Here is a 27,922-nt window from a genome sequence, read left to right on the forward strand (position 1 = left end):
GTCTTCTGTCACTTTTCCCCAAAAATTACTAGTAGTAATCAGTCAAATTTCGAAACTTAAGCATTTCGAAAAATACTTTCTCTTTAATTATTAAAAGGCATTTATTTTCTCAAAATTGATTTCTTTAGAATTCTTTTTGATGCCAATTCTAACACTACCACCGCTTCGGAAGCAAATGGCGCTCTGTGAGAGAAGAAGAGGCGCAAGAAACTATCATTCCTTTTTTTGCGCTCTTTTTTTTATAAAATATACAATATTTATTACCAAAGCGACATCTCTGACTATTCCTCTGGGAAACAGACGTGAAATTTACATGTATGTATGTATTTTAATAGTTTAGTCTTACAAAATCATAGAAATGACGGGTGAAGGTGATATGTACTTCCCACGCTTTCAAGATTACAGTTTATCTTTTAAACACGCATGTGACTATTATTATAATTGTAATATGTTTCTATTATTTTCCTAAAACAAAGAAGACCAATGTAGGTTAAATAGATAAATGCTTATAAATACTTACAGAAGATTTTCAAAGGTGGTTCAGATTTAGTCACACTCTTAAAATGAATAAAAGGCATATTATATTTTTTTGGAATTAATATGAATGGAATTTTTGATATCAATAAAAGCACTACCACTGCTTCTGACTCAAATGGTTCCGTGAGAGAAGAAACTTCGCGAGAAAGTCTCTCTGCTTAATCGCTATTTTGTGAGCATTGCATCATATTAGATAAATAGTCAGGTTGACTTCTTATGGCACGTCATACTTGTTAAGAAATCATTGCTTGTGGCGGTGTCATGGGGCGGGTCGTTCCCTAAAATATAATCGAGAGAGTACAATGTTGATTGATCTACATCTGCTGTAGAAAATTTATTGAGTCAGGCATTATTATGCGGACTTCCATAATTATTCGAATGTTGTGAGTTTTCTTGAGTTTCAATCCCGCTAAGGTTAATATGACACGTTTTTCACCTCTACACGAGGCATCCTCAGGAGATGTTGACTCGCCAAATTCTGGCACGAGCCTCGTCTCGACTTGATTAAAGCAAGTCTTAGCGGAATATACACTCAAGAAAACTAACAAAATTCTGCATCTACTGTACTCAATTACTCGCAAATTTTTTAATTTAATCTAACCGACTTCAATAAGGAGGAGGTTATCAATTCGATTAGTAATTTTTATGTATGTACACTGATTACTCTGAGATTTAAGATCTGATATACGAAAATTTTCTTCCCATAAAAAAAATACAATAGTTTGGCCGAGTAGTTTTCATTTTATGAACATTTTTGTTTACCTCGATGATATAATGGTACGGCATTTTTAGGAGTTTTCATTCAGGTTGATTATATATTATAATTATTAACTGACACTAAAATGTAAAAAAAAAAAAAAAACACGCTTAAAAAACCGACTTCAAAAACTGATAAGTATCAAAATAACTAAAAATTTAATTTATACACGTTTACCTTTAATATTAATAAAATACTATTATTTGTATGTGCTACATATTGATAGCTTTGAAGTCGGTTACAAACCAAATGTAATAGGTAATAAGTAGGTACGTACACTCGCCACGCGTGAATTTGAGCGGAATAGCTTCGTCTAGAACAAAATAACCCAGGGGGCCGACACGCGTGGCCAGACAATCTTAATAATTACAGTAAGTAAGCTGTTTATTATGATAAGTTTTATTTTGTTTAGGGCTTGGCACTGACTTAAAACCTATCAATAGGTTGCACATAATAGCATTTTATTAATATTAAAGGTAAAGGTGAATTAAATGAAGTTTTTAGGTATTTGATTCTTTTTAGTTTTTGAAGTCGTTTTTTTTAAACGTAGTATTTTTTTTATACATTTTTAATACGCTCTTATTAGCTATATATTTAGGTATTTACGTATTTTTTCTAACGCAATATATGAATGTAATTTTTGGCGCCTTCAAAACGTAGAATTTATTTAGAATTTAACAAACTTTCAATGACCGATGACAATGGAATGATTTAAATAGTTTGTCCCATTTTTTTTACCGGGATCTTCAGCATTTTTTTATAACCGGCAGTAACTTTCTGCGCAGATAAAAAAAATATTCGTTGCTTCGAAATTGCCAATGTTTTATGACTACAAAAGCAAATATAAATAATAGTTTAAAAAAAATCGCTTTAAGGCCGCGGTGATACTCAATATCCACAAAAATTGGTCTCTTAGAGAGTAGATTACAGCAAAACACGATGAAAATATTCTGACGCAAAAATGAGGACTTAAAAAACTTTTTGAACCGAATAGAATATTTATATATAATTTGAAATAATAAAAAAATTTGGAAGTTGCTTCTCAAAAATAAACTTTGCAGTCAAAAATCTCTTGCGATGTTTTATTCTTTATTTCAAATAATTTTTTTAACTACTTTTCTAAACCTTAAACCGAACAATTATTCAAGTTAATATGTAAATTTTGTATAAACAAAAGAAAATCAGTAAAATAAATGCCCATTTGCAGCTTAGTTAACTTTGATCAACACAAATATTGAAGCGTCGGTTGTAGCATTTACAGTCCTAGTCAGTCCGCGCCTTAATATAGGACCCAACTAAAATGTAGAAAATAATTTTCACTAAGTTTAAATACTTACAATTATAAATAAAATTAATAGTTATTGATGTTATTACATGAAGTTGAATAACACTTAACTATTCTAAAATATGAGTTTAGGAAGTATTCTGCAATAAAGTTCCTTATAAATTGTAATGTATTCAATAAGAAGTAATATAAAGATATTCAATATTAATAAGATGGTCGTAACTACTAAAGTAAAACTATGAGACCAGCTGCATGATAATATTTATTGGTTAGATTTGCATATAAAAAGGTTTCATAGAATACTTAAGAGGCTTATTTATACAATTATAGAAACTAATAATTTTGAAATGTAATTCTATGTTGGAGTCCCATGTTTTCCATCTTATTTCGAAATTCGATTTTATCCAATGGCTTGATATAGCAGAACAAAATATTTTCTTCGTATCATCAAAATATTACGTTAAGCTTTTGATACTATACCTAGCTAAAATATCAGAGACGGAGCGTTAGTTTTTGGAGCCCCGGACTAATTAATAATAACAAAAATTAATTGCTTTTATATCAGAAAACTGTTTAAGAGCTCCGTCATAATTTATTTATCTACGATTTACGAACTTTATTCCTCAGAAGAATATTACATTATTCACTTATAGAGAAAATATATTCTAATTACTATATAATATAATATGTGAGCCGTGAGAATATAACAATATCTATAATATATCGATTATTTTTTCTTCTTTAACTATAAATATTAACAGAGTAAGTAAAGTGGAAAAATAAAACACTAAACACACACTAGATGAAACACTTAAAAAGAAAAAAACTATACAAATTATAATCTAAAGAACATTCATAAATAAGTTACCTACACTACACTAATGAATATCAACTAAAGACACAATACTGAATAGGTACAATAATACAAGAACTTTAGTGAATTACGCGATCGAGCGGCGCGATGCGCATGCGCAGACCGTCATTCGCAATTTGTAAATATTATAAAGCTGTGACTACACTGCAGCAACAGTTATTCATTAACTTATTTTTAAACCGTAAGTATTTTTTATTTATATTTTAAAATATTATATTTTTAAATGTTTTCTTTATATATTTTGTAAAAGTATTTAAGCTTTTGATTTCTTTAATGTCTTTGGGGAGGCTGTTGTAAAGTTTCGCCCCTTCAAACATGTTGTTATTTTTTCCGTAATTAGTTCTAGGTGTTTGTATATAAATATTATTTGTTTGTCGAGTTATCCTTTTTTGTATTTGGAATGTTTTTGTAATAGTGTATTTATTCAATATTACTTAAATACACGAACTGCAGCTGTAGGAGTTGTAAGGTAATCTTTATATTTTTAAGTATTATTTTTTTCTAAATATTGTCTAACTTTAATGGGCTCTGGGGCCCTCATGTAGATCGGCACTCGAAAACGGATAAATCATATCCAGTCGGTGTAGGTATCGTATAAAGACGAGACCTTGGGGTCGGGGTAATTCGAGTAAAATAAATAAACGTTTTAACTAAAAAAATTGCAGTAATCACATTTTTTGATGAAATTGTACATAGTAATTAAAAAAAAAAAAAAAAATTTTTTTGCATTTTCTGAGAATATTTCCTATAGTAATGTATATTTTTTTTACACCATCAGAAAGTAGATATTTCAACGAACAAAAAGCCCCCAAAGATTTTGAAAAAAGCTGATATTTTGCCGTCAGAATTTTCGATTGAAAATTAGGGTGCTTTTTTGATATTAAATAAGGCGAAAAAATAAATATTTTAAATCAAATAAATTACAGTGTATTTGGGACATAATAAGGTAAGTTTTCACCAAATTTCGTAGAAAAAATTTTTTTTTGATAAAGATATAAATAAAAAACAAAAACATGGTTTAAGAATTTTTCACCTAAATTTTGAGGTTATGTGAAAAAAGTGTAATTACAAAAGTTGTAGATCTCTTTATTACCTACAACTTTGCTACTTAACTTTTTGCCATAGGACTTGTAGTTTTGCCGGAAATCGAGATAAACCGTTTTTTACCCTAAAACACCCCCCCTTTTCCACTTCCCGACCTCAGATCGCCCGTAATTAATTTTTCCCTTAATTTTTGATATATCCTCGTCCTTTACCAATGGGTTTCATCCTACTGTAATTTTTTTTGGTTTCAAAAATTATCGATCCTGGTCTACAGTAATTTCACTAGCTACGGCGCCCTTCGGACCAAAAAACAATAGATAATGTTTACACATAACTGTTTCACTGCAGAAATAGGTGCCGTTGTGGTACCCATAATCTAGCTGGTATCCTGTGCAAAGGAGCCTTCCACTGTTAATGTTGCAATATGGCATGTTATTGTTGTAAATAAATTTATTCCTATTCTATTCGTCTTAACTCAATGCCGCTCAGAATTTCGTATCAAGGATCCTGTAGGAATTCTTGTAATGGACAGAGCGTATGAATTACCAGCAAATGGATGTCTTGCTCGTCTCCTAATTTTTCTTCTTTCAAATAATACCTGCATGGTGTACGTTTAGGAATTTGCGATCTTCGATTTTATATTTTTTTATATAATAGCTGCCATGGATGCAATAATACCACCTATACACTATGAAAAATTTAAGCTAGCTCTATACGAACGGATAAATATAAGAGACTTTAATAATATGTTGCACTACTGGGTTCCACCCAAAACTCATAGTCGTAGATTGGTCCCATTGTTTGCTACCAAATTCAGTCGTAGTAATGCTGGAAAACGATCACCCATTCATCGACTGGCTATCTATGACAACAATTTTACTCATATCGATATTTTTGCTTCTCGTGTGGGATCATTTAAAAAGATGTTAGTATCTGTCTTGAAAACACAATAAATATTACTGTTAAGCTACTCAATTATTTTATCTTCAAATTTTTAATTAACTTTCTTTAACTATTATACATCACCATTATTCAACATTCTATGACAATGTAAATGTAGCACGTGGTTAACGGTGCTGGTGACAGAATTACTTTTAACTTTAATTAATAATATATTATAGGTACCTATTGTGAACACTGTTTGTTGACCCTAATAATTAAATAAATAAATAAAAGACTTAGCAACATATAGAGTTCCCGTTGGTTACACTTTGGTTACGGAAGCATAAAAAAATAATAATGTATGTTATCGAGTGAGCTAAAGAAAGATAAAAAAACACCACAAAAAATCTGTTTAATCACGAACCGGAAAATCAATTTGTGCAATTTACAAATTGTTTTGACGGCTACCATTATTATTATAATCATACTTAAGTTATGGCAAGCACGACTGATTATCTGTTGATATAATTAAATCAATGTCAGTACGGTCTAAGTTATGTTAAGCTCGCGGTCTGCCTTGAGAACGACCCACAGTGCAAGAAAATATAATGTCTTTGTTATAACGTCATTTACTGTTATGGTAATTACATGACGGTTTCATTTATAATAAGTTATTAGACCATCTGTGGCCGCAATGAATATAACGATTGAATATCATTATATAATTCCTAGATTAATAATAATATAGCCATTTATTCCATATCTCTAGAAAAGTGTACATATGAAATATTGTTCGTTTTTGTTAGAATTTTTTTGGTCATATCTAGGTTTTTAGTACAATTGTTATTTTTTTTTAGACCATTCTTAATCAATTTGACTGTCTGAAGCCTAGTTACCCTCGTGTCAGAATTCGGCAGGCGAAACACGTGTCTAATAGAGGTTAAAGACAAATCTTAGCGGAGTGAACACTCAAGAAAACTCATAAACATTTCGATTATAATGAATTTCCGTAAATTAATTCAATATAAAAAATCAAAATATCCTAATTCAATGAATTATCTATATGTACTTAGATGTCTTTTCTGAATCATTTTTCCATATGCGCTATATGTTGACCCAACCTTTTGTATTTATTCATTCAAAATATGAATTAAATCTATTCTATTTCCTACCTTTTGGCTTTGGTATTGTTTGTAGAAGACACAGCACGTTTTAGAAAAGTAGTGTATTTATGTTAGACGTAGTCGCTAACTATGGGTTTGATGAGGAAGATCGTGGTGGCTCAGAGGTCAACGGAGAGGGCAATGCTCGGATTTTCTCTGCGAGATCGAATCAGTAATGTGTCTCCGAGATAGCCCAGATGGTCGCGAAGCTAAAGTGGCAGTACGCAGGGCACATATTTCGACGGATAGATGGCTGTGGGAAAGTCCTCAAATGGCGACCACGTACCTACCGGAAGACGCAGTGTTGGTCCCCCACAAGATGGACCGATGATCTGGTCAAGATCGTCGGAATATGTTGGATGAGGGGAGGCCTTCGTCCAGCAGTGGACGTCTTCCGGTTGATGATGATAATAATGACGATGAATGTATTTATTTTAACTTTTTTAATATTTTATTATATGTTTATATGTGTAGATAGTAGCCATACTATCTAGATACATGTACATGGAAATAATGAGTTCAACAAATTGCTAGAAATACGTTTACCAAGAAACGGGTATGATATTTGCGGTGGAGTATAATATAAGTTAGATGGAGAAACCGTGTAAACTGGTGAGCTACTGTTATATGATTTGTGGTAACTTCAGGTGTGGTATAATGTTAAACTCATAACATCTTTGTAATATAAAACCTAAACATTTACATCTTAAAAATAGAAAAGCTGACTGAATTCCTTCCTTATGTTTCGTAATTACCTACCTTACAGAAAAAGAAAATTAATTGCTATCAATATTGTTCCGTGGCTATAATTGTTTACATTACACTTAATTTCTCATCTAGGTATTTAGTATACAAAAATCGATGTGTACGTGAATGAACGCAAATACGATTTAGATGAAATTTACACGCGGTCTTTAGAACAAATATTTTATTTAGTTATTTAACTATTTTATTGAAGTTATACTTCTTTAGGCGCTTAATGAAAAATTGATGATAGTGAAATTTTAAGATGCGCGCGAAACAATGTAACACAAAAGTAACAGGTTGAAGTTGGTTCCTAAAATTTTATGACGTTTGCGTCATTCATTAATTTTTTAGTTTCCTCATCCATTTCTTCGGACAGGCAAAGAGTTCAAGCCCATACAGCCCCATTCACAGGACCAGGAATAAAACTTTTTAATGATTTTTGGTTCGTTAAGCCAAAGAAGTATAACTTCTTGTGTGCATGCGTACACTGTACATGTACTTATGTACACACACACTTTTTTTTGTTTTTTTTTGGCAAGCTCGCTATCGTTAATAGAACATTTTCACGCAAGAGTTTCAACTTTGAATACAATAAAAAGTATTTAATTAAAATGTGTAATAGTCAAATTAATGAGATAACACAGACTTTTATATTCCATAGGATATATTATTTTGTAGATGCATTTCAAATATTTTGTAGCATTTTAGTGCAATAGAATTAATACTCAACACAGAATGCTCGATATAAAATCGGCCAATCTCATTACAACTTCGTAATGGTTCATTAGATCTTGTGTTGCGAATCGCTCGAATCGAAGAAAATCGCAGTGAAAGTAAAGATTGGAAATAGAAAAGAAAACATAGAACTGTCTCGGTAATGTCTTCCTTATATGTCGAGATGTTTATGTGATGTGAAATATTATTGTTATGATTACTATAGGTGTCATGAAAGGCTAAACGCGTTGGAGTAGATATAATATATATATATATATATATATATTTGGGAAGAGATGTTGTCTGAAGGTTGATCTTAATGATAATTTGTAAAACATTATACAAGTGCATTATAACTGGAAAATTATAAGAAAATAACTATACATTATTTTTTAATGTGTGTGTGTGTGTGAAAAATACTATTACGTATCGTGGGGTCAGTATGCCAGGGACCCCGTATGTCGGACTCGGTCTGGTGACCTATACCGACTAAAAAACCGACTCTTTCTGCTGTTCCCTCGTTGTTCCACTTGGGATTGCCGTCAAGCATTTTTTCACGGGGAGGGACTTAGCTGTAAGCAGCTACTTCCCTTTATTTGGGCTCTTTCTCTCTCTATAGTGCGTAGCTCCTTTAGTACTTCACTTACATAGACGCTAGTAGCATCCCAGGCTTCCTGTGATTCCAGCAATATAGTCGTAATATTTTCTGGCTGAATCCTGGTTGTGCTTTTTATCGCCTTTTCCCTCTTCGTTAGTCCCAGTGCATGTAGGGCGTTCGAGAATCGTCATGCTTAAACCGGTGCAGGTATTCTTGAAAGATACCGTGTCCAGAAAGCATTTGTGTAAGGTAGAACACCGCCTCTCCGTGTTTGCGGTTCAACCATACGGTAAGTCCATCTTCCTTTACTTAAAGCGTCCCACTGTGCCTGGCTTCTTTTTCTTTCCTTACTCCTCAGTTCAGTTGGGGTCAGGTGGGAGCTATTTCATCTGAGGTAGTAATGAGACCTTCTTCCTTTCGCTAGAACGTGGGTGTGTTTGTATATGTGTGTATGTGTGTGCATGTGTGCGAGTGTATCTGCATTATACTCTCGATTATGTATAGAGCTATAAATGTTGAGAAAAGTCGATCACGATCAGGTCGGAGATATATTGAATATAGTCCAGGTCAAACATTACCAAAAATAAGCGTTTACTATATTTTCTAAGTTAGTTAAAGAAGCCAGAGCAATATGTCAGGACTATAGGCTTAGAATATACTAGAGTATAGAGGACCTAAAAGCCCGATAATGCGTGAGTAATTTCGATGTGACAAAGCTTTGTAGTTTAATAACTTAAATAAAAAATATTTAACAGTAATAATAGGTTCACTTTCCTTTTTTATCTTGCTGTATTTCAGTTGATGTGGTCCTCTCCCGCACTTTTTGTAAATATAAGGGTATATTGTAAGCTTATAGACTAAAGACATACAAAGGCATTCATTTTCTTAAGAAAACCACACTGTAAAGGGCTGCCACACAACCAGTTGGTGGGGATGATATCCTAATTAGAGGCGTGTCGTGCGAAGGTGGAATTCGGTGGTAGGAATCAGGTGAAACAGTTCTTTGGAACACTCCCCATGATAAATGCGGTAGAAAACACACAATGAAGCGACGTCTCTACGCAATGCCATGCGATCCAGCCGTTTGCCTCCGTCAATTCGAGTTGCTCTGCGTTGCACGCGGTCAAATTGATCGCGCTGATACTGGGGTGCGCCAGACCAAAGATGACAGCAATACTCAATATGTGGCCGGACCTGCGCTTTGTAGACCGATAGGATGTGGGCTAGCGTGAATTATTGCCGTGTTCTTTTTATGACGCCCAGCTTCTTCGAAGCCAATTTGGCTTTGCCCTCCAGATGACCGCGAATTGGGCAGCTATCAATACTAAGCGAGGCTTTAAGGGACGTAGTCGGTGGAAACTTGAGCCTTCTGGGAGTTAATTTGGACAAGGTTCAACTTACCCCATTCCACGACCTTCTCAAGAGTGGACTCGATAGAAGACACCAGTTTCTCCCGGTACTGGTCGACAATTTATCGAGAGAGCCCTGCATTGCCCGTGTATCACCCGTATCACGAGTGCTGTCGTCTGCATATCATTGGATGTGCCCAATATATTATACTTGATGTACAGAAGAAACAGTTATGTTATAGTCTTATGGCGTGTGCTGGTATTATATTACTGCCGTGTTTGTTTAACTGGATTATTTAAAATGGCAAGTGAACGTATATTTATATGAAGGCCAATATTGCTTGCGGAAGACACAGTAATGACTATTAAGTTGCCAATCTGGCCTTAAACTAAGCTTTAATATATATAATCTTATTTAAACGTGCCTTTCGTACACATAATATAATTGTTTTTTTTACTTTTGTATCTAAAAGAAGGAACAAATGATCGTACTCGTTGTTAAGTGATCACCGCCGCCCAAATTCTCTTGAAACACCAGAGGAATCACAGCGTGCCGGCGTTTGATAACGGCGTACGCGCTTTTATGGAGGGTACCCATGTCGCAACGTTCAAGAAACACAGCACACGGAATCTCATTCAATAGTCTTGTAGTACTTGGAAGAAAAAGCCGCACTGTGGAGGACCGCCACAGATTCAGATGGTGGTAATGATATCCTAATTAGTTGCTTGTCGTGCAAAGGTAGAATTCGAGCTGCTTTGCGTTGCACGCGATGAAATGGAACAAGGTGATATTGGGACCAGAGATATAATTGTAAGATCAAATACATCTTGCGTATCATGGAATTCGTTGCAGGCGGAGAAAAAATTATAAGGTACACAGACCTCAGGATTTTCACAGATGGCTCAAAGACAAGGTCGGGCACGGGATACGGAGTGTTCTCGGAAGATCTAAATATAAGAATAGCTACATCACTAGGAGCTCATAACACTGTCTTTAAAGCAGAATGCATGGGGATAATAGAAGCAGTCACAGCTACTTTGACTCGAAAGATAAAAGACTATTCCATCCGCATCCTTTCAGAAAGCAAATCAGTACTACAAGCCCTACAAAGCCACACTATCACCTCTAAGCTAATATAAAACTGTCACCAGTTTCTGAGGGAGTTATGCGAAAATAACAACCAAGTAACTCTTCAATGGATAAAGGGTCACAGTAACTTACGAGGGAACGATGCCGATGATGATTTGGCCAGGAGGGGCTCAGCGATGACAGCAAAAGGACCAGAACCAAGTATCCCTCTCCCGTCTAGCTGGCCTGCGATGGTAATACGTCAACACACCAAGGAATTACATAATAAGTACTGGATGGAAGTGAGTGGGTGTAGACAAGCAAAAGAAGCTCTACCTCAAATAGACCCCAAGCTCTCTCGCAACCTAGTAAAACTTCCACGACCTAGGTTACGGAAAATAACTCATGTACTAACGGGTCACGGCCCTTTTAACAAGCATCTGTTTAATATAGGTGTCACTGACAGTCCACTGTGCAGAGCCTGCATGGAGGCAGATGAAACAGCCGCACACGTCATTCTGGAGTGTAGGAGTGTGGCCACATACCGGGCCAAACACCTGGGGTCACCGTGGACTCTCCCCGAGGTCATGGGTGACATCAGAGGTTTTATACAATACCTTGAGGAGCTGGGGTGGCAGGATTAGCCGCCCACCTCACCACGCAAAATAGGCGCGCTGTAGTCGTCGAGTTGCGGATAATAGCCCGTGATAACCTATAACCTAAGGTACACCCAGTTTCTGTTATATATTTAGTCAAGATTTTTAGATATTCCATATTTTTGATTGAATAATTTGGGTGACAATTACCATACGAGTGTTTTTGTAGGGCGAAAAAACTTTTCTCTCAAACATAAGCATCTCCTTGTATTATCACATAGCAGGGGTGGATACATACTTATTAACAGAGAGACAGCACCCATACTACGAATGAAACTACTGTCAGGCTTATTATAAGTACGCCAGTGGTGAGCAGCAGATTCAACACGAATTATTTTTACTTAGTTCTTAAACGCGTTTCGAATAGTTGTGTCATATTATTGATACAAGATGGCGCTTAGCACAAATCAATAAATATTCTCAAGGGCGAATGATTCCATGTGACGCCACAATTCTCGATCAGATTCAAACAATTAAAAGCCTATATTTGCTGCAATTGACAATTAATAGATAAATGTTTCAAAATTAGTAATTTTCAAAATGAATGATGAAAAATTAACGGTTCAACCCAGTGTCAGTATAATTGACAAATCTTATCGCATTGTTAATTTGGGATTATAGTAAGAGCCATACTATTTAAGTGTAACCACAGACTAAGAATATGACGTAATTATATTTTAAGTGTATGGACACAGTATAGATGTAACCGTTTATTGAGTGAAGTATTCGCATGTGTCACGCAGCTTAAATAAAATGTTTAAAATTATTTTATTTATTCATTGTTCTTTCGTGTTATTTCATTCATTTATTCATTACGTTAAACGTTGTTTCGTGATACCTATAAAGATTTCTAATTTTTTTTTTCATAAGTAAACCAACACCTTTATATATTGAAATTCTCTAGATAGCTCAAAAGATATCCCTGGTTGGTACTAGTGATTCCTATCAGCCTTGTAATTTAATTTTAAGATACATACAGAATACTATTTTAAAGTATCCAAACAAACAAACGTAAAGTAAGCAAACGTGTGAACCTAACTCGCAACTAAAGCCATATATTTAATTGAGTAATGTATGAAAATATTTAAAAAAAAATGTAATATTTTAGGCTTCCGCACTGGAAGTATTTATTACCAGCGGAACCATTATATAGCCAGGACGCCCTGCCAATTACAATGCAGTGCCGCTTATAAGTCTTGAAAAACCCGACATAAGATGCTAAGTCCCATTTGACCAGTAATATTACTAGCTACGGCGCCCTTCAAACCAAAACACAATAATGTTTGCACATCACCGCTTCATGGCAGAAAAAGGAGCATCTATTCAGTGGAAAGAGTCTTAGACTGGTGAATAGTATACATATCCTGTACGATTGTACAGAACCATAAAGGATACAATCCTGAATTATTGCCACCAGTTATATTTTGCCAATTACAACTACACCCAATACTAAAAATCGAATATCAAATTGGGCTTAGCAATTTGGTTACGAATGATTGTAATAACAGTTATTAAAATTTAAATTGACAATCTAGTTTTAAATGTGAATAGCATGTAATGAACAAGGTAAATTGGAAACAGCCTCACAACACATAGCCTCGAGTCGGGGCGTAACAGGCTTTCATTTATGTTATTATAATCTAAAAATATACAACATAGCAATGCTTATATCTGTATTTACCATTCTTAATAAGATTACTTGAAGTATAAACTCACTACGAGGAAGTGAACCAAGAATACTGGCATAAATTACGTGCATCCAGCACTTGAGTTTCCATTAGACCTATTGAGACGAGTAGTCTCCGCAGTAATCTGCGCAGTTCTGGGCCCCACCGGGAAAATGTCTAGACACAAAACGGAACAAAGATGTAAGACTAACTCAGACTTTTTACTCAGACTCGTCGGGCAGCAACTCATCAACTGGGATGGGCAGCGTTCGTGAAGCTCTATCAAATCTTCTCGTCCCAAATACCACTGTGTCTGAAGACGAAGGTTTTCAACCAGTGTGTGTTGCCAGTGATGACTTACGGTACGCAGACGTGGTCGCTAACTATGGGCCTGATGAGAAAGCTTATGGTCGCTCAGAGGGCAATGAAGAGGGCTATGCTCGGAGTTTTCCCTGCGAGGTCGAATCAGAAATGGGGAGATCCACAGGAGAACCAAAGTCACTAATATAGCCAAAATGATTGTGAAATTAAAGTGGCAGTGGGTAGGGCATATAGTTCGACGGACAGATGGCCGTTGAGTCAGTCAAGTTCTCGAATGGCGACCACGTACCGGATGACGCAGTGTTGGTAGGCCCCCCACAAGATGGTCCGACGATCTGGTCAAGATCGTCGAAATACTTTGGATGAAGGCAGCGCAGGACCGGTCTCCGGGAAAATCATTGCGGGAGGCCTTTGTCCAGCACTGGACGTCTTCCGACGATGATGACGGTGGGTAAATGTATCAATACTAGTAATTAAATGAAAATTCATATTGATATTGATTGATACTGATCAAACACAGCGCTTAGTTCCCAAAACCAATAGGTTTTTTCACTTCAGTCGAAAGACAAAAGCCTCCCTCAAAGATCTCTACAATGATAGGTCCTGCTCTACCCTCAACCAACCTATTACAGCTATTTTGACCAGATCATCGCTCCGTCTTGGGGGTCCTAGCAACACTGCGTCTTCCAGTACGTGGTTGCCCTTCCTACTGCCAAAGGCCATCTGTCCTTTGAGCTATGAGCCCTGCCCACTGCCAATTCAGTTACGCAAACACACCGACTACTAAAGACATCTTAATAAATCGTGTTAAAGACAATCTCAGCCTTCATATAAACGCTCCATTAGATGCAGTATTTTTAAATGACTCACATTAACTACGACTTTATTTGTTCTGAGTTATAAAGATAAAATAATAAAACGTATTTCACACAAAGCATTTGCTTCGTAATTCCATTAACCTGCTATTGGCTATCCGGACTAGCAGCAAGATCGATACATCTATAACATTGTTATGACGCATCTCAAAGCTGTTTAGTATTTGTGCCTTCGGATCGCTTGTTTTCCACAGTTCGAGTTAAATTTTGATTGATATATTTGTGCGTCGTGTTAACTGCATTGGATTGTTTGCGACAAACATAACGACACTCATAATATTATGTTTAGCAGCAAATGCAGTTAGTTACACGCTCTAAAAATTTATTTCATCTCTCAAATACTAGTAGAAATACTGGTATACGTACGCCATTGCACAGAATGTTTGCTCTACAAAGCTCAAGATTTAATGATGTAAATATGTTTTCGTGTTCCTCTAAAACTTACAATTCACAGAATAAAACAAATCCTGACACAAACAAAGTAAGTTACAAATCACGAAATTTCTTCTAAATTGTAAGAAAATCTACAATTGAATTATGTTCTATTTATTTATTATTTTCTATCATTTAAAATCTTCTATTTTGTCAACTGGTTGCTTGCTACTAGGTGTAATATTAATGTAAATTTAAATATTAAGTGTACTTAGTGATACTGTGGAGACATTTTTGTGTTTATATGTGTTTGTTTATATTTGTTTCCAAATAAACAAATTAAAATCGTATTCTTAGATTAGTTGGAAATTGTCAGAAAGTGATCCTAGAATATCAGAGTTGTATATTTAACATAATACCAACCTTTACACTTCGGAAAAGTAGAACCAAACCCATAGTCAATATCTCGCAAACTGTTAATACCAGGGAGGCTTCTTTGCATATGATGCTAGATCTCACAGCAGCGCCTTTTCTTATAGGTAGGAGGTACGGTACACAAACAAGGTTGATATTTGAATGATACATGAGCTACACTGAAAGAAACCTTACGAACAGTGAACTCACTAGCGATTCTTTAATGAGACGTAATGAAACTGTCAAAAATATTTAAAAAGATTAATAACTGGTGTGATGAAAAGTGGATCACGTATGAAAAGAACATCCGTAAAAAGTCGTGGTCAAAGGTCAATCAGGTTGTGGCAAAACCCGCAATAATGTGATAATTTGTATGGTGGAGTTGGAAGAGCATTGTTCAATATCTTTTACCGCTGGGCAGAACCATCGACTCAGATCTCTCCTCTCAACAACTGATGAGATTAAAGCAAGAGTTCAGAGGAAATGGCCGGAAATAATCACAATCTAAGTAATTTTTGGAGTCGGTGTCATCCAAGATAGGAATTAGATTAATTAATTAGATTGTATAATCTAATAATAACACAATTATTTTTATACTTTTTAGTGCATTTTATCTATTGTTTTGGAATAGTGTTTTTGAAGTCGGTTGTTTTTTTGTTAAAATATTTTTGATTTTTTTGATTTTAAGTGAATTTGAAGTACACTAGCTAACAATTTATCTAAATATGTGTAGATAATATACTAAATTTTTCAATGCAGCAATGAACGTAAGCGGTTTGCAATTTGATTACAGACTGTTAGAAATACGTTGTTAAGGAGTCCCATTAATCATCATATTCGACTACGACAATTACTTGACCATAACTATGTTATGGTAGATGGCTTAAATATCCGGATAGAATAAAAGGATTCGGCCGAGTATCGTTCATTAATTCCTAAGAATTGAAGAGTTCCGTTACTTTGTCATGGATTCCGTAATCAGAACCTCACCAAAGTCTCACCAAACTATCTTTGAAGTATATCCTTTCCAATAATAAAAGAATCATTGAAATCAGTTGGCGCGATATTGAGTTATTCGTACATTTATCATCAACTTTGCTATACGTATGTTTAGCAAATTTAAGACTTTTATGGTTTTCTCATGTATGCCATTGTCAGATCTAGGGCCATTATCAAATTACAATGGGACCACACGAGAAGCACCAGCTTTCAAATAAAAAAAGAATTATCAAAATTGGTTCACCCAGTCGAAATTAATGAGTTAACATACATAAAAAAAGAACATACCGACGAATTGAGAACCTCCTTCTTTTTTGAAGTCGGTTAACAAATTAAATTCAAACAAAATCTAAAATGAAGAAGTATTGTTCAAACTAAACCAACACTAACTATAAGTAATGACAATTATTAATGATATATAGGATATGTAACCTGGCACTAAACAAAACAAAAGAAAATAAAAAAACTATGAGACCAAGCTAATTATCATGGAAGCATAGATTTAATAATTCAGTATAATGAGACGTTAGTGTTAAATGTATAGTAAAAGTTTCCGCAATTCGTGAGAGCCTAGAAAGATTGTTTTGACAAGTGCTAGAGAACCGGAAAATAATTACATTCATAATTCTTTTTCAAATAATTGTAGGAATTCAAACACGGATAAGTTCATAATCAAAAGACAACAACATTGTCTTCTAGCAAACGAATCGTAAATGCTATGTAGCAGTTAATTATCGCGAACGTACGCCTGCGTTTTATAAGTCAGTATAATGAATTGTTAGTGAAATAAAAACAAAATCAAAGTGTAATAATATTTCAATTAGGCTTAAACTGAGCACTTTTGAATCGTCACTAGAAATATTTCTTTTAAATTACTGAATTCACCATATTATGTTCGTAAAAAGTTGAGCTCGTGTGAAGAACATGTACAAGAAACTCAACGGCCACTCTTTTCAATCTAATACAGATGATGATATTAGATGTAGAATATTTAACAATGGCTGTAATATACATAACAAATTAGTTTGTAAAGGTGCAGTATCTCATATATTATAAGTCGTGTTTAAATAATATAAATTATTTCATAAAGACTAATAAATATTTAACTGTATAAAATAAACTATCGTATATTGGATTCATCAACCTTTAGAGCTTGAATTCATTGTTTATGTAAGAATGCTTCGTGAATATGATGGTCACGATTACTGTCATAATTAGTAGTATTATAGAATATTTTCATATTAAAAGAACCTTACCTTCTTCAAAACACGCTACATCTTATAGTATAAGTATTATTCCGATTGCTTCAGTGGTTTTTGCAGTGTGAAGGAAAATAACTATTCTTTGTTTATTAGTAAAGATTAGTATCTCCCATTAGTGAAATTAGAACGATTGTTTTGAAAATAGCTAGAGAACCAAAAAATAAGTATTTCATTCATAATAATTACGCTTTTCATCAATATGATTAATGAACGAATCTACGTAGGAATATTTTTCATGGAAGGTGTTAAGTAATTATCGCCGCATTCTCTTGGACACCGGAATCACAGAAGTGTTATTGGCCTTTTAGAAAAGTATACGCGCTTGTATGGGATAATCACTTATATGCCTTCTTTCTGCGCCTAATGCACATCCGTTGATTTCTTCTCCTTTTAACGTGAACGTGCTGTTTTTTTAAGATACCGATGACGTATCTGACACTATTATTATAATCAAACTAGCCGTTCCCGCCCGCATCGCTTTGTGAATTTAGTAAAAAAGGAACGTTGGAATTCGAAAAAATATATATATATATTAATTATTTTACGTAGTAAGTTGTAATTACTCGAAATCTCTGAAACGTCCAGTCGGATTTTATTATTATTTTTGTACATAGTCTGATTTATAAGAAATACCATAATTAAATAATAAATAAATAATCGTAAATATATATAATATTATAGTAAATAGATTATCTACAAATATGTCGCATTACCGTGCATTGATAACTGACACAGAAAATAACGAATGATCTGAATAAAATACCCCTTTAATATTATATTTATTGGAAACAATACAAATACATCACTAATTAATTTTATACAAATGAAAAGAATAAGTAAAAAGTAAAGTTTTCATCAACAATCCCTGTGATAGTGATTCCTACAAGGGTGAATTTTGCAGGCACTAGGCAAAGTTGAGTTTCTCAATAAGTCGAATTCAGATTCAAATATTTTTATTCAAAATAGGATGTGTCATCACTTAATGAAAGTCAAAAACTACCACCAATTCCAAGACGAATGCCTCAGACCTGAGAAAAATGGGCGCAACAAACTCAGCGGCCTTTTTTATTCATCGAAAAAATATGTTTACAAAGTAATATTGTACAATTAAACTTATTATTTAATACTCTGAGGACGGTCGCTCCATTCCCAATATGTGGTATCATTATGAAAGTCATTTATGTTATAGTAACCTTTACCACACAAACGTTTTTTAACAATTCTTTTGAATAACGTAATACTTTTGTTTTGAACATTTTCTGGGATCTTGTTGTAAAAGCACGTACATCGCGCCACAAAATACGTACTAACTCGACTTAGCCGAGTAGTAGGCATTATAAGTTTATGTTTGTTCCTGGTGTTAACCTTATAGTTATGATTGTTTCTAGCAAATTCACTTATGTGCCTATAAACATACATTACATTATCAAGAATATATTGAGAAGCAACAGTCGAGTAGGGGAATCATTGTGTAATGTGTTCTATCTTCTAGGCAGTAATAGTTAAGATGCTATTTAAAGTAATGGATTTTAAAAACTTTCTTCCTGCATTTTTTTTAAGAGGCTTAAGGCTTAATATAACAGACATTATAATATGTGAACTACGCTGATAATACTCTTTATAACTCATAACATAAAGATAGAAGACAAATCATCATTTTAATATTAAAGGGATAGAATTCATGCTTTCGCAGAAATACTATTCTAACATCAACCTCAAGGATCTAAATAATGTACGACCGAGGAAACCTTTTAAAAATCACTTCATATCGTGTATTCACTTTCAAACATTGTGTGACCTCTACAGAACTACCTTGTACGTGTGCTGACATAAAAGTACATTTTTACACTGCGCTCAAACGTAAATTGAGGGCAAATAATTACATAACAATATTGAGGTCTTGATCATAGAATAAATAATAACATAGTATAAACGGGACACTCTCATTAAGATATATCCTTGAAAATATTGTTTATATCTTTGTTTGTGACGCTTTGCACTTAAATTTTGCACACACATTGTCAGGAGTACAGATATAAGGAACATAGGAACACTATTTGAACCGAAATTTCTTAGAGTTCCCGATGGAACAAGATACGAGTTGTATGTGGGAGGCTCCTTTGCACCGGATGCCGGCTAGATTATGGGTACCACAACGGCGTCTATTTCTGCCGTGAAGCATTAATGTGTAATCATTATTGTGTTTCGGTCTGAAGGGCGCCGTAGCTAGTGAAATTACTGGGCAAACGAGACTTAACATCTTATGTCTCAAGGTGACGAGCACAGTTGTAGTGCCGCTCAGAATTTTTAGGTTTTTCAAAATATTAAGCGGCAATGCGTAACAATTATCATCAGCTGAACATCGTGCTCGTCTCGTCCCTTATTTTCATAAAAAATGTAGGTGGAGTCAAGATTTAATAACATATGACGGTGAAAATAAACTATGGTAGGAAAGAGAATAATTTCCAAGCTTTTCGGAATGGCGTAAATTAGCGTTGTTGCGGGTAAAAGCTAGTTTTATTACATATCTCATGGCGTTTAACTAACTTTTAGGCTTATCGCTGTGTTATGAGGCCTTTTACTGCTTCTGCGGCTTTTTTTGAATACTTCTTTAAGCATTAACATTGGCAAAGTGGAATATTACATAGAAATAAGTCCAAGACGAATAAAATTGTAGGTAATATGTATTTGAAATAACATTATTTCAACTCAATCTTTGATTACATTATTTTTAACGATGGCAACACAGGGAATGTTAGATGATAAAATTCTATACAAAGTAATTAAATAGCTCATGTAATAATTAAAAAATAATGAATTATAGTACCTACTGGCAGACTCTAGTATTATTAATTTTGGACAAAAAGTATATATTATATATTTTAAATATATTTTTAGTAGCATTAAGTGCTATGTTACTTGGTAGGGTGCTCATATAATAGGCATATTACAAATTATTTTGATATACATAAAAATAAGAAATTTTTACCTTGGTTGTGGCTTGCATTTGAAGGAAGGTTGCGATACCATTGCGGACACGATTTTTGACCCCTCGTATTGTACCCTTGGAACTACGAATAGTCGACGGCGCTTCTTCGCTCTTAAAGTCCTTAACACCAGCAAAATATTCCACCTCAGGCACATCACTTTCACTCTTAACACTGACACTTTTCACAGAAACCTCATCAAACTGCTTCTCATTTAAATGGAAATCGTAAAACTTGTCCGTATCAAAGTAATGACTACTATAACATATCTGTTCTTCTTTCATTTTATCTAATTTCTTTCTCTCTTCGTAAGTACTTTCACTGATAAGCGGCGACTTCAAATTCGTTTGCATCGGTTCCGCTGTGGTTTTCTTCAATTCGTTGTTAAACTGCGAAACCAACCGGAACGAAGTTAGTTGAACACTTTCTTTCGATACATCGATATTAATATTCTGATGCACTTCCCTTCGATCGATTTGTGAATCACTTTCGGCATCGACTGTCGTGAGTTTCGCTGTGCGATCTCTAATATCTTGCAGCAAACCTAGCGGTAGAAAGCCACCGTCTTTATTGTTCACCTTAGCGAACGCTTGTGTCGAAGTATCCGCCGATTGTTTTTCTTTTTTACTCGCATCTTCGCTGCGACTTTCCTCAGCATGCACGCTCCCATTTAGCTCGCTGCTGTTTAGCGAATCGCACGATATATTTGAGTCGTTATCTTCAAAATCTAATTCGCCTTGAATTCTCGCAGGGCTAATGACTGTAACAGAGACTGCTTTCTTCGCCGACGATTTCTTTTTTGGTAATGGAGGCGGTGTGCCGTCAAGGTCACTGCATGTCCCCGAATCTAGAGTGTCGCTCGGTGAACATTGTCCGCTTGACATTATCGTGTTAGTCATCGGATTCACGTACGGATTACAGTAAATATAAGGCGCTCTATCGACCTTGCACAGTTCTTCGCCCTCAAGGATTTTTGGACAATTTTCCTCTACGTTCAGTCTGACAAAACTGTTATTTTTCTTATCGTCGTTGATCCTAAACGTGTCAAAGTCGCTTTTAAGATGAACGCTCGATATCTTCGGCGCTTTTGGTTTATCGTCTGTGTTTATTCTGATAGTGACGACATGCGGACCGTTTGTTTTGAGTGCGTCTGAGCAAAGCGTGCTCTCCGGTCGCTCTGACTGGGTCGCCGCAACAAATACCGTTGCAGATGGTGTCTTAGAATTAAGGACAAGAGAGTGCATCGAACTTAGAGAGTCCATATCGGCTCTATCACTAAATCCGTTCATTCTTACCTTGATATCATCTCCAGTTATTTGCGTAAAAGTAGTCATGCTTGTTTGTTTCATTTTGGTTGGCATTGACGGGATGTATTCAAGGTTATGGCGACTACTTACGTCCTCCATGATGTATTTAATGAATCGACATAATTAACGGGTTTTCCGGTACTTTATTCGAGTCAGGTGCATCGGATTAGATATCGGTCGATGTATAAGGCATAATAGTTCCGGTGTTGGCTGTACTTGTAGGTCAGCGGGTGCACGGTTGGCCTGTTCTTATTTGTACCTGCAAAGAGAGAGTGCTTATTAATAACATGTTAAAAATACGTTCACGAAAACTGTGTTAAGTAAATGTTTAAGATATTTTCGGAGTAAAAGAGTTATGATCGCATTGTGTTTATTATTTTTGATGTAAAAACCGAACGAGACAGACCTGTTATGTTCGGCTATTAAATGCTCGTTCGGGTAAAGTTGGGTCGAGTTCATTAGGGAGTGCGATCTTTGAGACCAAAAGTTACCTGAGTAAATAGATATTGTAAATGTTATTCTTTATGAACAATGAACTTAACTCCATCATTATGAAGTTGTCACTGCTAAGCACTCACCGTTTTTTGTAAATTTATTCAAATGTATTTTTTGTATGCAATTGAGTTTCAAATTTAATTTGTACCAAAATGTATGGATGATGTGGAATTCGAACCCTTGCCTCTCAGGATATACGAAGCGCTAAAGGGCTTTTGGGCCCTGTATTGACAATAGGTACTCCCTATGTGTGCGAAGTATATAGTTCTACTAGTAGTAGTAATAACTACGTAATCTTTAACGAATTTTTGATCTGCTACTCTTTATATGTCAGTGTAAAACGTAATTACTATGACATTCATTAGTGTAATTTTTGTGACTAGATTCTCGATTTGATTTTCGATCTAAACTGAAAATATTCAAATCAAAACTTACTTAATTTGATATGTAGCTAATAAGTCAATGATACATTTAAAAATATGCATTTTGTATAAAATAAAATCACTTTCAATTTCTGACGCATCCAGCGTTGAGCTAAATGTGGCGCAACAAAAAATATATCACTAATTCATGAGTTTCATCGTTTGAATATATAACAAGGGAGATAAGACCTCTATGCCAACGCTTTCATGAAGTCCCATCGACCAACAGATAAAATGCCACAAATGGAGCTGGATAGGCCACACTCTCTAAAGGGATCCATATACCGACTGGAACCCTTAAGGAAAACGCAAACGTGTCCGTCCAAAGCAAACCTGTCAGCGGAATGTCACTGACGAAGCGAATGACATTGGAAAGACCTGGAGTGAAATCAAGACAGATGGTCAGGACCGATCGCTATAAAGAAGCACTGTGGGTGCCCTCTACCCTAGCTAGGGGAAATTCAAATTAAATGAATGAGATAAGACCTCAGTGGAAGATGTTTGTCGATTTACTTGGATGTCTGTCTGTCATACGTGGGTTCGATATATCGATGCACAGTGGGGTCAATGCATCACATTCATTTCACACTAGGGTGGGATAATATGCACAGGAGGCCAGCAGCCTTTTATGCCCTTAAGCAGTAGTGTGCAGTTTCTATTTGTTTTGCGATCTGAAGGGCGCTAAAGCTAGGTAAATTAGGAGAGGAGAGCAAAGGAGAATCCTGAGCGGTACTGCATTATAATAGGGCGTAAGATCTACCATCAGGTGAACGACTTGTTCGTCTCGTCACTTGTTCTCATAAAAACATTCTCGGAGAGTCCAATAGAGTCATGCTACATGTTGCAACCTTATTGGACCATTCCTTTTCCTTATCTATATAAATGATCTTCCTAATCTTATAGAGAAAAGACATAAAGTAGTATTGTTTGCGGACAACACTTCACTGATTTTCAAAGTGAAAAGAAACCAAGCTATGTATGACGAAGTGAACTATATTCTATCTGACATCGTGTACTGGTTTAGCGCTAATAAACTATTGTTAAATAGAAAAAAAACTAAATACATTAAATTTACCGTGCCAAATGTTAAAAATGTAGATTCAAATGTTTTGTTTAACGGAGAGGTGATAGATCCGGTGGAATCTGCTATATTTCTTGGCATAACTCTAGATTCCAAATGACAATGGGGCCCCCATATTGAAGGATTGGCGAACAGACTTAGTTCTGCAGCATACGCGGTTAAAAAGATTAGAAAATTAACTGACATAGATACGGTGCGACTAGTATACTTTAGATATTTCCATAGTATTATGTCCTATGGTATATTGCTATGGGGCAACGCTGCCGATATTAATACAATATTTGTGTTGCAGAAGAGGGCTATTCGCGCTATTTATAACCTAGGTCCTAAAGAATCATTGAGATCAACATTCAAAGAAATTAACATCTTGACTGTAGCTTCTCAATATATTTTTGATAATGTAATGTATGGTCATAGGCACATAAGTGAATTTGCCAGAAACTGTCATAACCTTATGGTGTTAAAACCAGGAACAGACATAAACTTATGATGCCTACTACTCGGCTAAGTCGAGTTAGTAAGTATTTTGTGGCGCGATGTATAGGCTTTTACAACAAGATCTCACAAAATGTTCAAAACAAAAGTATTACGTTATTCAAAAGAATTGTTAAAAAACGTTTGTGTGGTAAAGGTTACTATAACATAAATGACTTTCTTAATGATACCACATATTGGGAATGGAGCGACCGTCCTCAGAGTATTAAATAATAAGTTTAATTGTACAATTTTACTTTGTAAACATATTTTTTCGATTAATAAAAAAGCCCGCTGAGTTTGTTGCGCCCATTCTACTCAGGTCTGAGGCATTCATTTTGGAATGGGTGGTAGTTTTTGACTTTCAATAAGTGTTGTCACATACCTACTATTTTGAATAAAAATATTTGAATTTGAATTTGAATATGGCGCCAAAAGTAGCAGACTAATTATCCAATGGCAAAAAGACCTTCCATAGTCTGAGAATCTTCCATTTAGGTTTGCTAACAGCAACAGAAACATCTACTGGCCGATGCAGACTAAGGAATCATCTGTATTGCGTAGGGCTAACTGGGAGAATATAAATTCTCATTAAACTTCAATAAAGCGTCTTCTTCTCCAAGACTTTATTCAACGAAGCAGCTCCTACGGTTTCTAGGCTGTAGTATAGATGGGGAAACAATAATATGGATCTCTGTCTTCGTGGCCATATTTTTTCTCCTAAGACCACTTTATTTACACGTCTAGGTGGTTTAAGTACAAAGACGGCGTTGGAAATTTAATTCGTCAGCAACCACAATAGGTGACCCCAAATATATATTGTTGGAAAGGTCTTGATGACTGCAACTGACTGGACTGGTCTTGCCAACAATGACCATTCTGAATAAATTTGTTTGCCAGGCTTGCAAACAGGGGCAGGAGACACGCGAGGGACTATAAAATATAGTGGACCGTTGACGCACCAAGGATGCAATCTATATAACCATAATGAAAATTCTATGATCTTCTAATGGTAGATAGATAAAATAGAAAAGTATAACAGTGCAATATCATAATTATTTTTTTACGATTGTGTGTGATCATCGCTTTTGTAACACCAGCAGAATCACAAGAGCACTGTCGAAATGATTCGAAATCGAAAACTGTAAGCACATTGCGTGGCAGGCAACGATTGAACCCTGGTGTGAGTATGTGGTCTTAATTCCAATTGACCTCAATGCTTAAAAATCTTCTGATCTTACAAATTAGAGACTTTCTTTAGGAGGCATTTACAATTCTGCACATTACGTGAATATTAAGTAACACAGATGCATATACATTTGATATAATGAAACAGTTAACTGAATCCATGAAATTACAATCTATTATGAGGCAATATATTTCTCTGTCTGTTTGCATGGTCTACTTAATTACGCCGTGTTGCTTCTTAATGGTTTCTTCTGATATAAACTCACAGAATTACATTGTTGTCAGAATAATATTTATTTTATTTATTTATTTATTCATTTATACGAAACAAACCGTAGTATTACCATAATAAATATTAACAGAACTTAAAACTCACACATTCACCAGTGAAGTTTCCAAAAATTATACGACACTTTAAGTCAAAAGGTAACGATAAAAACTACAAATCAAAAGTAATTCAAATTAACAAAAAATATAGTATAAATTAACGGTATAAATATTTAGTATTACTAATTATACAAATTAAATTTGTGACCAAAATATGTGGAGAATTACTCGAACCCGCGCCTCTCAATCAATCAATCCCATCGCTCTACCAACTAAATCAGTCGTCCGCAAGCAGCATAAATACGTAAATCTTGGTATGTTTGTTCAACTCTCGTGTCTATGACTAATACTATATAATAAAGACATAAAATGCTTTGGCTAAGATCTATAAAGCATACTCAGATTTAGTTCAGACTTTACATACGTAAAACTTTGCTTGAGTGTGATAGAACGCGAACTTGACTTTAGCATTGGGCTGTCTTCCTCCTCCCTGCGTCGTAATTCTCAGTACTGAGGGTCGTGACCACCCCTCTGTATCACTTTCTTACGTATAATCGCTCTCCATCTATTCCTGTCTCTGGCGGTGTGAAAGGCATTGTGAACCGTAGAGTCGAGGGCGGAGCGGATCTGGCCGGACCATCGTGTTGGACTGCGTCCACGAGGCCTCTTCCCATCTATTTTGCCAACCTCAATGAGCCTCTCAACGTTTCCATCGTCCTTCCTTGCGATGTGACGAAGTATTCTAAAACTCTGCGCAGACATTCGGAAGACAATCGCGAGGAGATCCTGAGTTCACGCATTATGGAGAGATTAGGTCGAAATGCTGTCCAGGGGATACGGAGCATCTTTCTCCAGCACCACATCTCAAAGGTGCGTTTGCGGTCTGCAGCTTTCAGTGTCCAAGTCTCAGCGCCGCCGTGGGCTGTCTTAGAGCTCAGTATAATTTCACCTGTTTAATGACTGTAAAAACGAAATCAATGATTATGCTAAACTTACACTCAGCTAATTTTTACGTAAGTAAAGTCTGAGCAAAGTCTAAGTCCGCTCTTTCAATTACAATATATGCAAAGTGATGCAACAAAATACACAAACGTCAATTACTAAATTACACGAGTAAGTCAAAAAAAAATGTAAATTAATAAGTAAACTGCTTACATTACTGCCTTACTTGTCATATTTAAACGACAATTTACTTGAAAACGGATGGTCAATATTATTAAGAAATTCGAATCGAAAATTACGTTACACTTCACAATTATTGACGTTTTGTAATATTTGTCACGGAATTTGATACAAATGTTGAACTATTGACACAATTCATGGTTTAACTGACATTGCGTCGGTTACATAAGTGTTGCAGTGTCAATTGTAATTATGGCAATTATTAACGACTTGCAAATTTTGAAATCTGTTTGTTCGGTAATATCCTCGTTAGTTATCTTTACATATTAAATTTATATATATAGCCGAATGGTTAATGACCATGACTACTAAGCTAGAGGTCCCGGGTTCGAATCCCGGTAGGTGCAATCATTTATATGATGAATATGGATGTTTGTTTCCGAGTCATGGATATTTAATAATATGTATTTATGTATGTTTAAGGAAGTATATTGTATTAAATATATCGTTGTCTTCTACCCATAGTACAGGGTATGCCTAGTTTGGCGCAAGATAATCTGTGTAACAGTGTGTCAATATTATATATTATAATGAAATTAAACGTGCTGTATCTAGAACATATACTTAAAATAAACGAATATTATAGACGACCTGACAACCCGATAATGCGAAAAATAAATATAGTTATATAATTTATTGAAAACTAGCTGACCCAGCAAACGTTGTATTGCCGATATTAAAATCGCGATACAAAAGTAACTGTTGATCTTAGATTGGTGAAAATTTGAAGTTGTATGTATTTTTTAATGCTAACTCATAATCAAACAAATTTAATAAGACATTTCTTAAAAAAAAAAATGGCTTTCCAAAAAAAAAAAAAATTTGGCGTGGACCCTTAACATTTAGGGGGATGAAAAAAAGATGTTGTCCGATT

At 35.0% G+C, this 27,922-nt stretch overlaps 1 protein-coding gene across 1 annotated transcript in view; it reads right to left on the reverse strand.

Annotated features, from left to right (window-relative positions):
* LOC126970812 (glutaredoxin domain-containing cysteine-rich protein CG31559-like) overlaps positions 1-27,922 on the reverse strand; it is a 96,400-nt gene that overhangs the window by 26,184 nt on the left and 42,294 nt on the right. The window contains exon 2 of the mRNA XM_050816935.1: positions 20,575-22,138. Coding sequence (XP_050672892.1) covers positions 20,575-21,978 — 1,404 coding nt within the window. The 5' untranslated portion in view covers positions 21,979-22,138. The remainder of the gene's footprint in view (positions 1-20,574; positions 22,139-27,922) is intronic.

The sequence above is a fragment of the Leptidea sinapis genome, chromosome 22 (assembly GCF_905404315.1).
Source record: "Leptidea sinapis chromosome 22, ilLepSina1.1, whole genome shotgun sequence".
NCBI lineage: Eukaryota > Metazoa > Arthropoda > Insecta > Lepidoptera > Pieridae > Leptidea > Leptidea sinapis.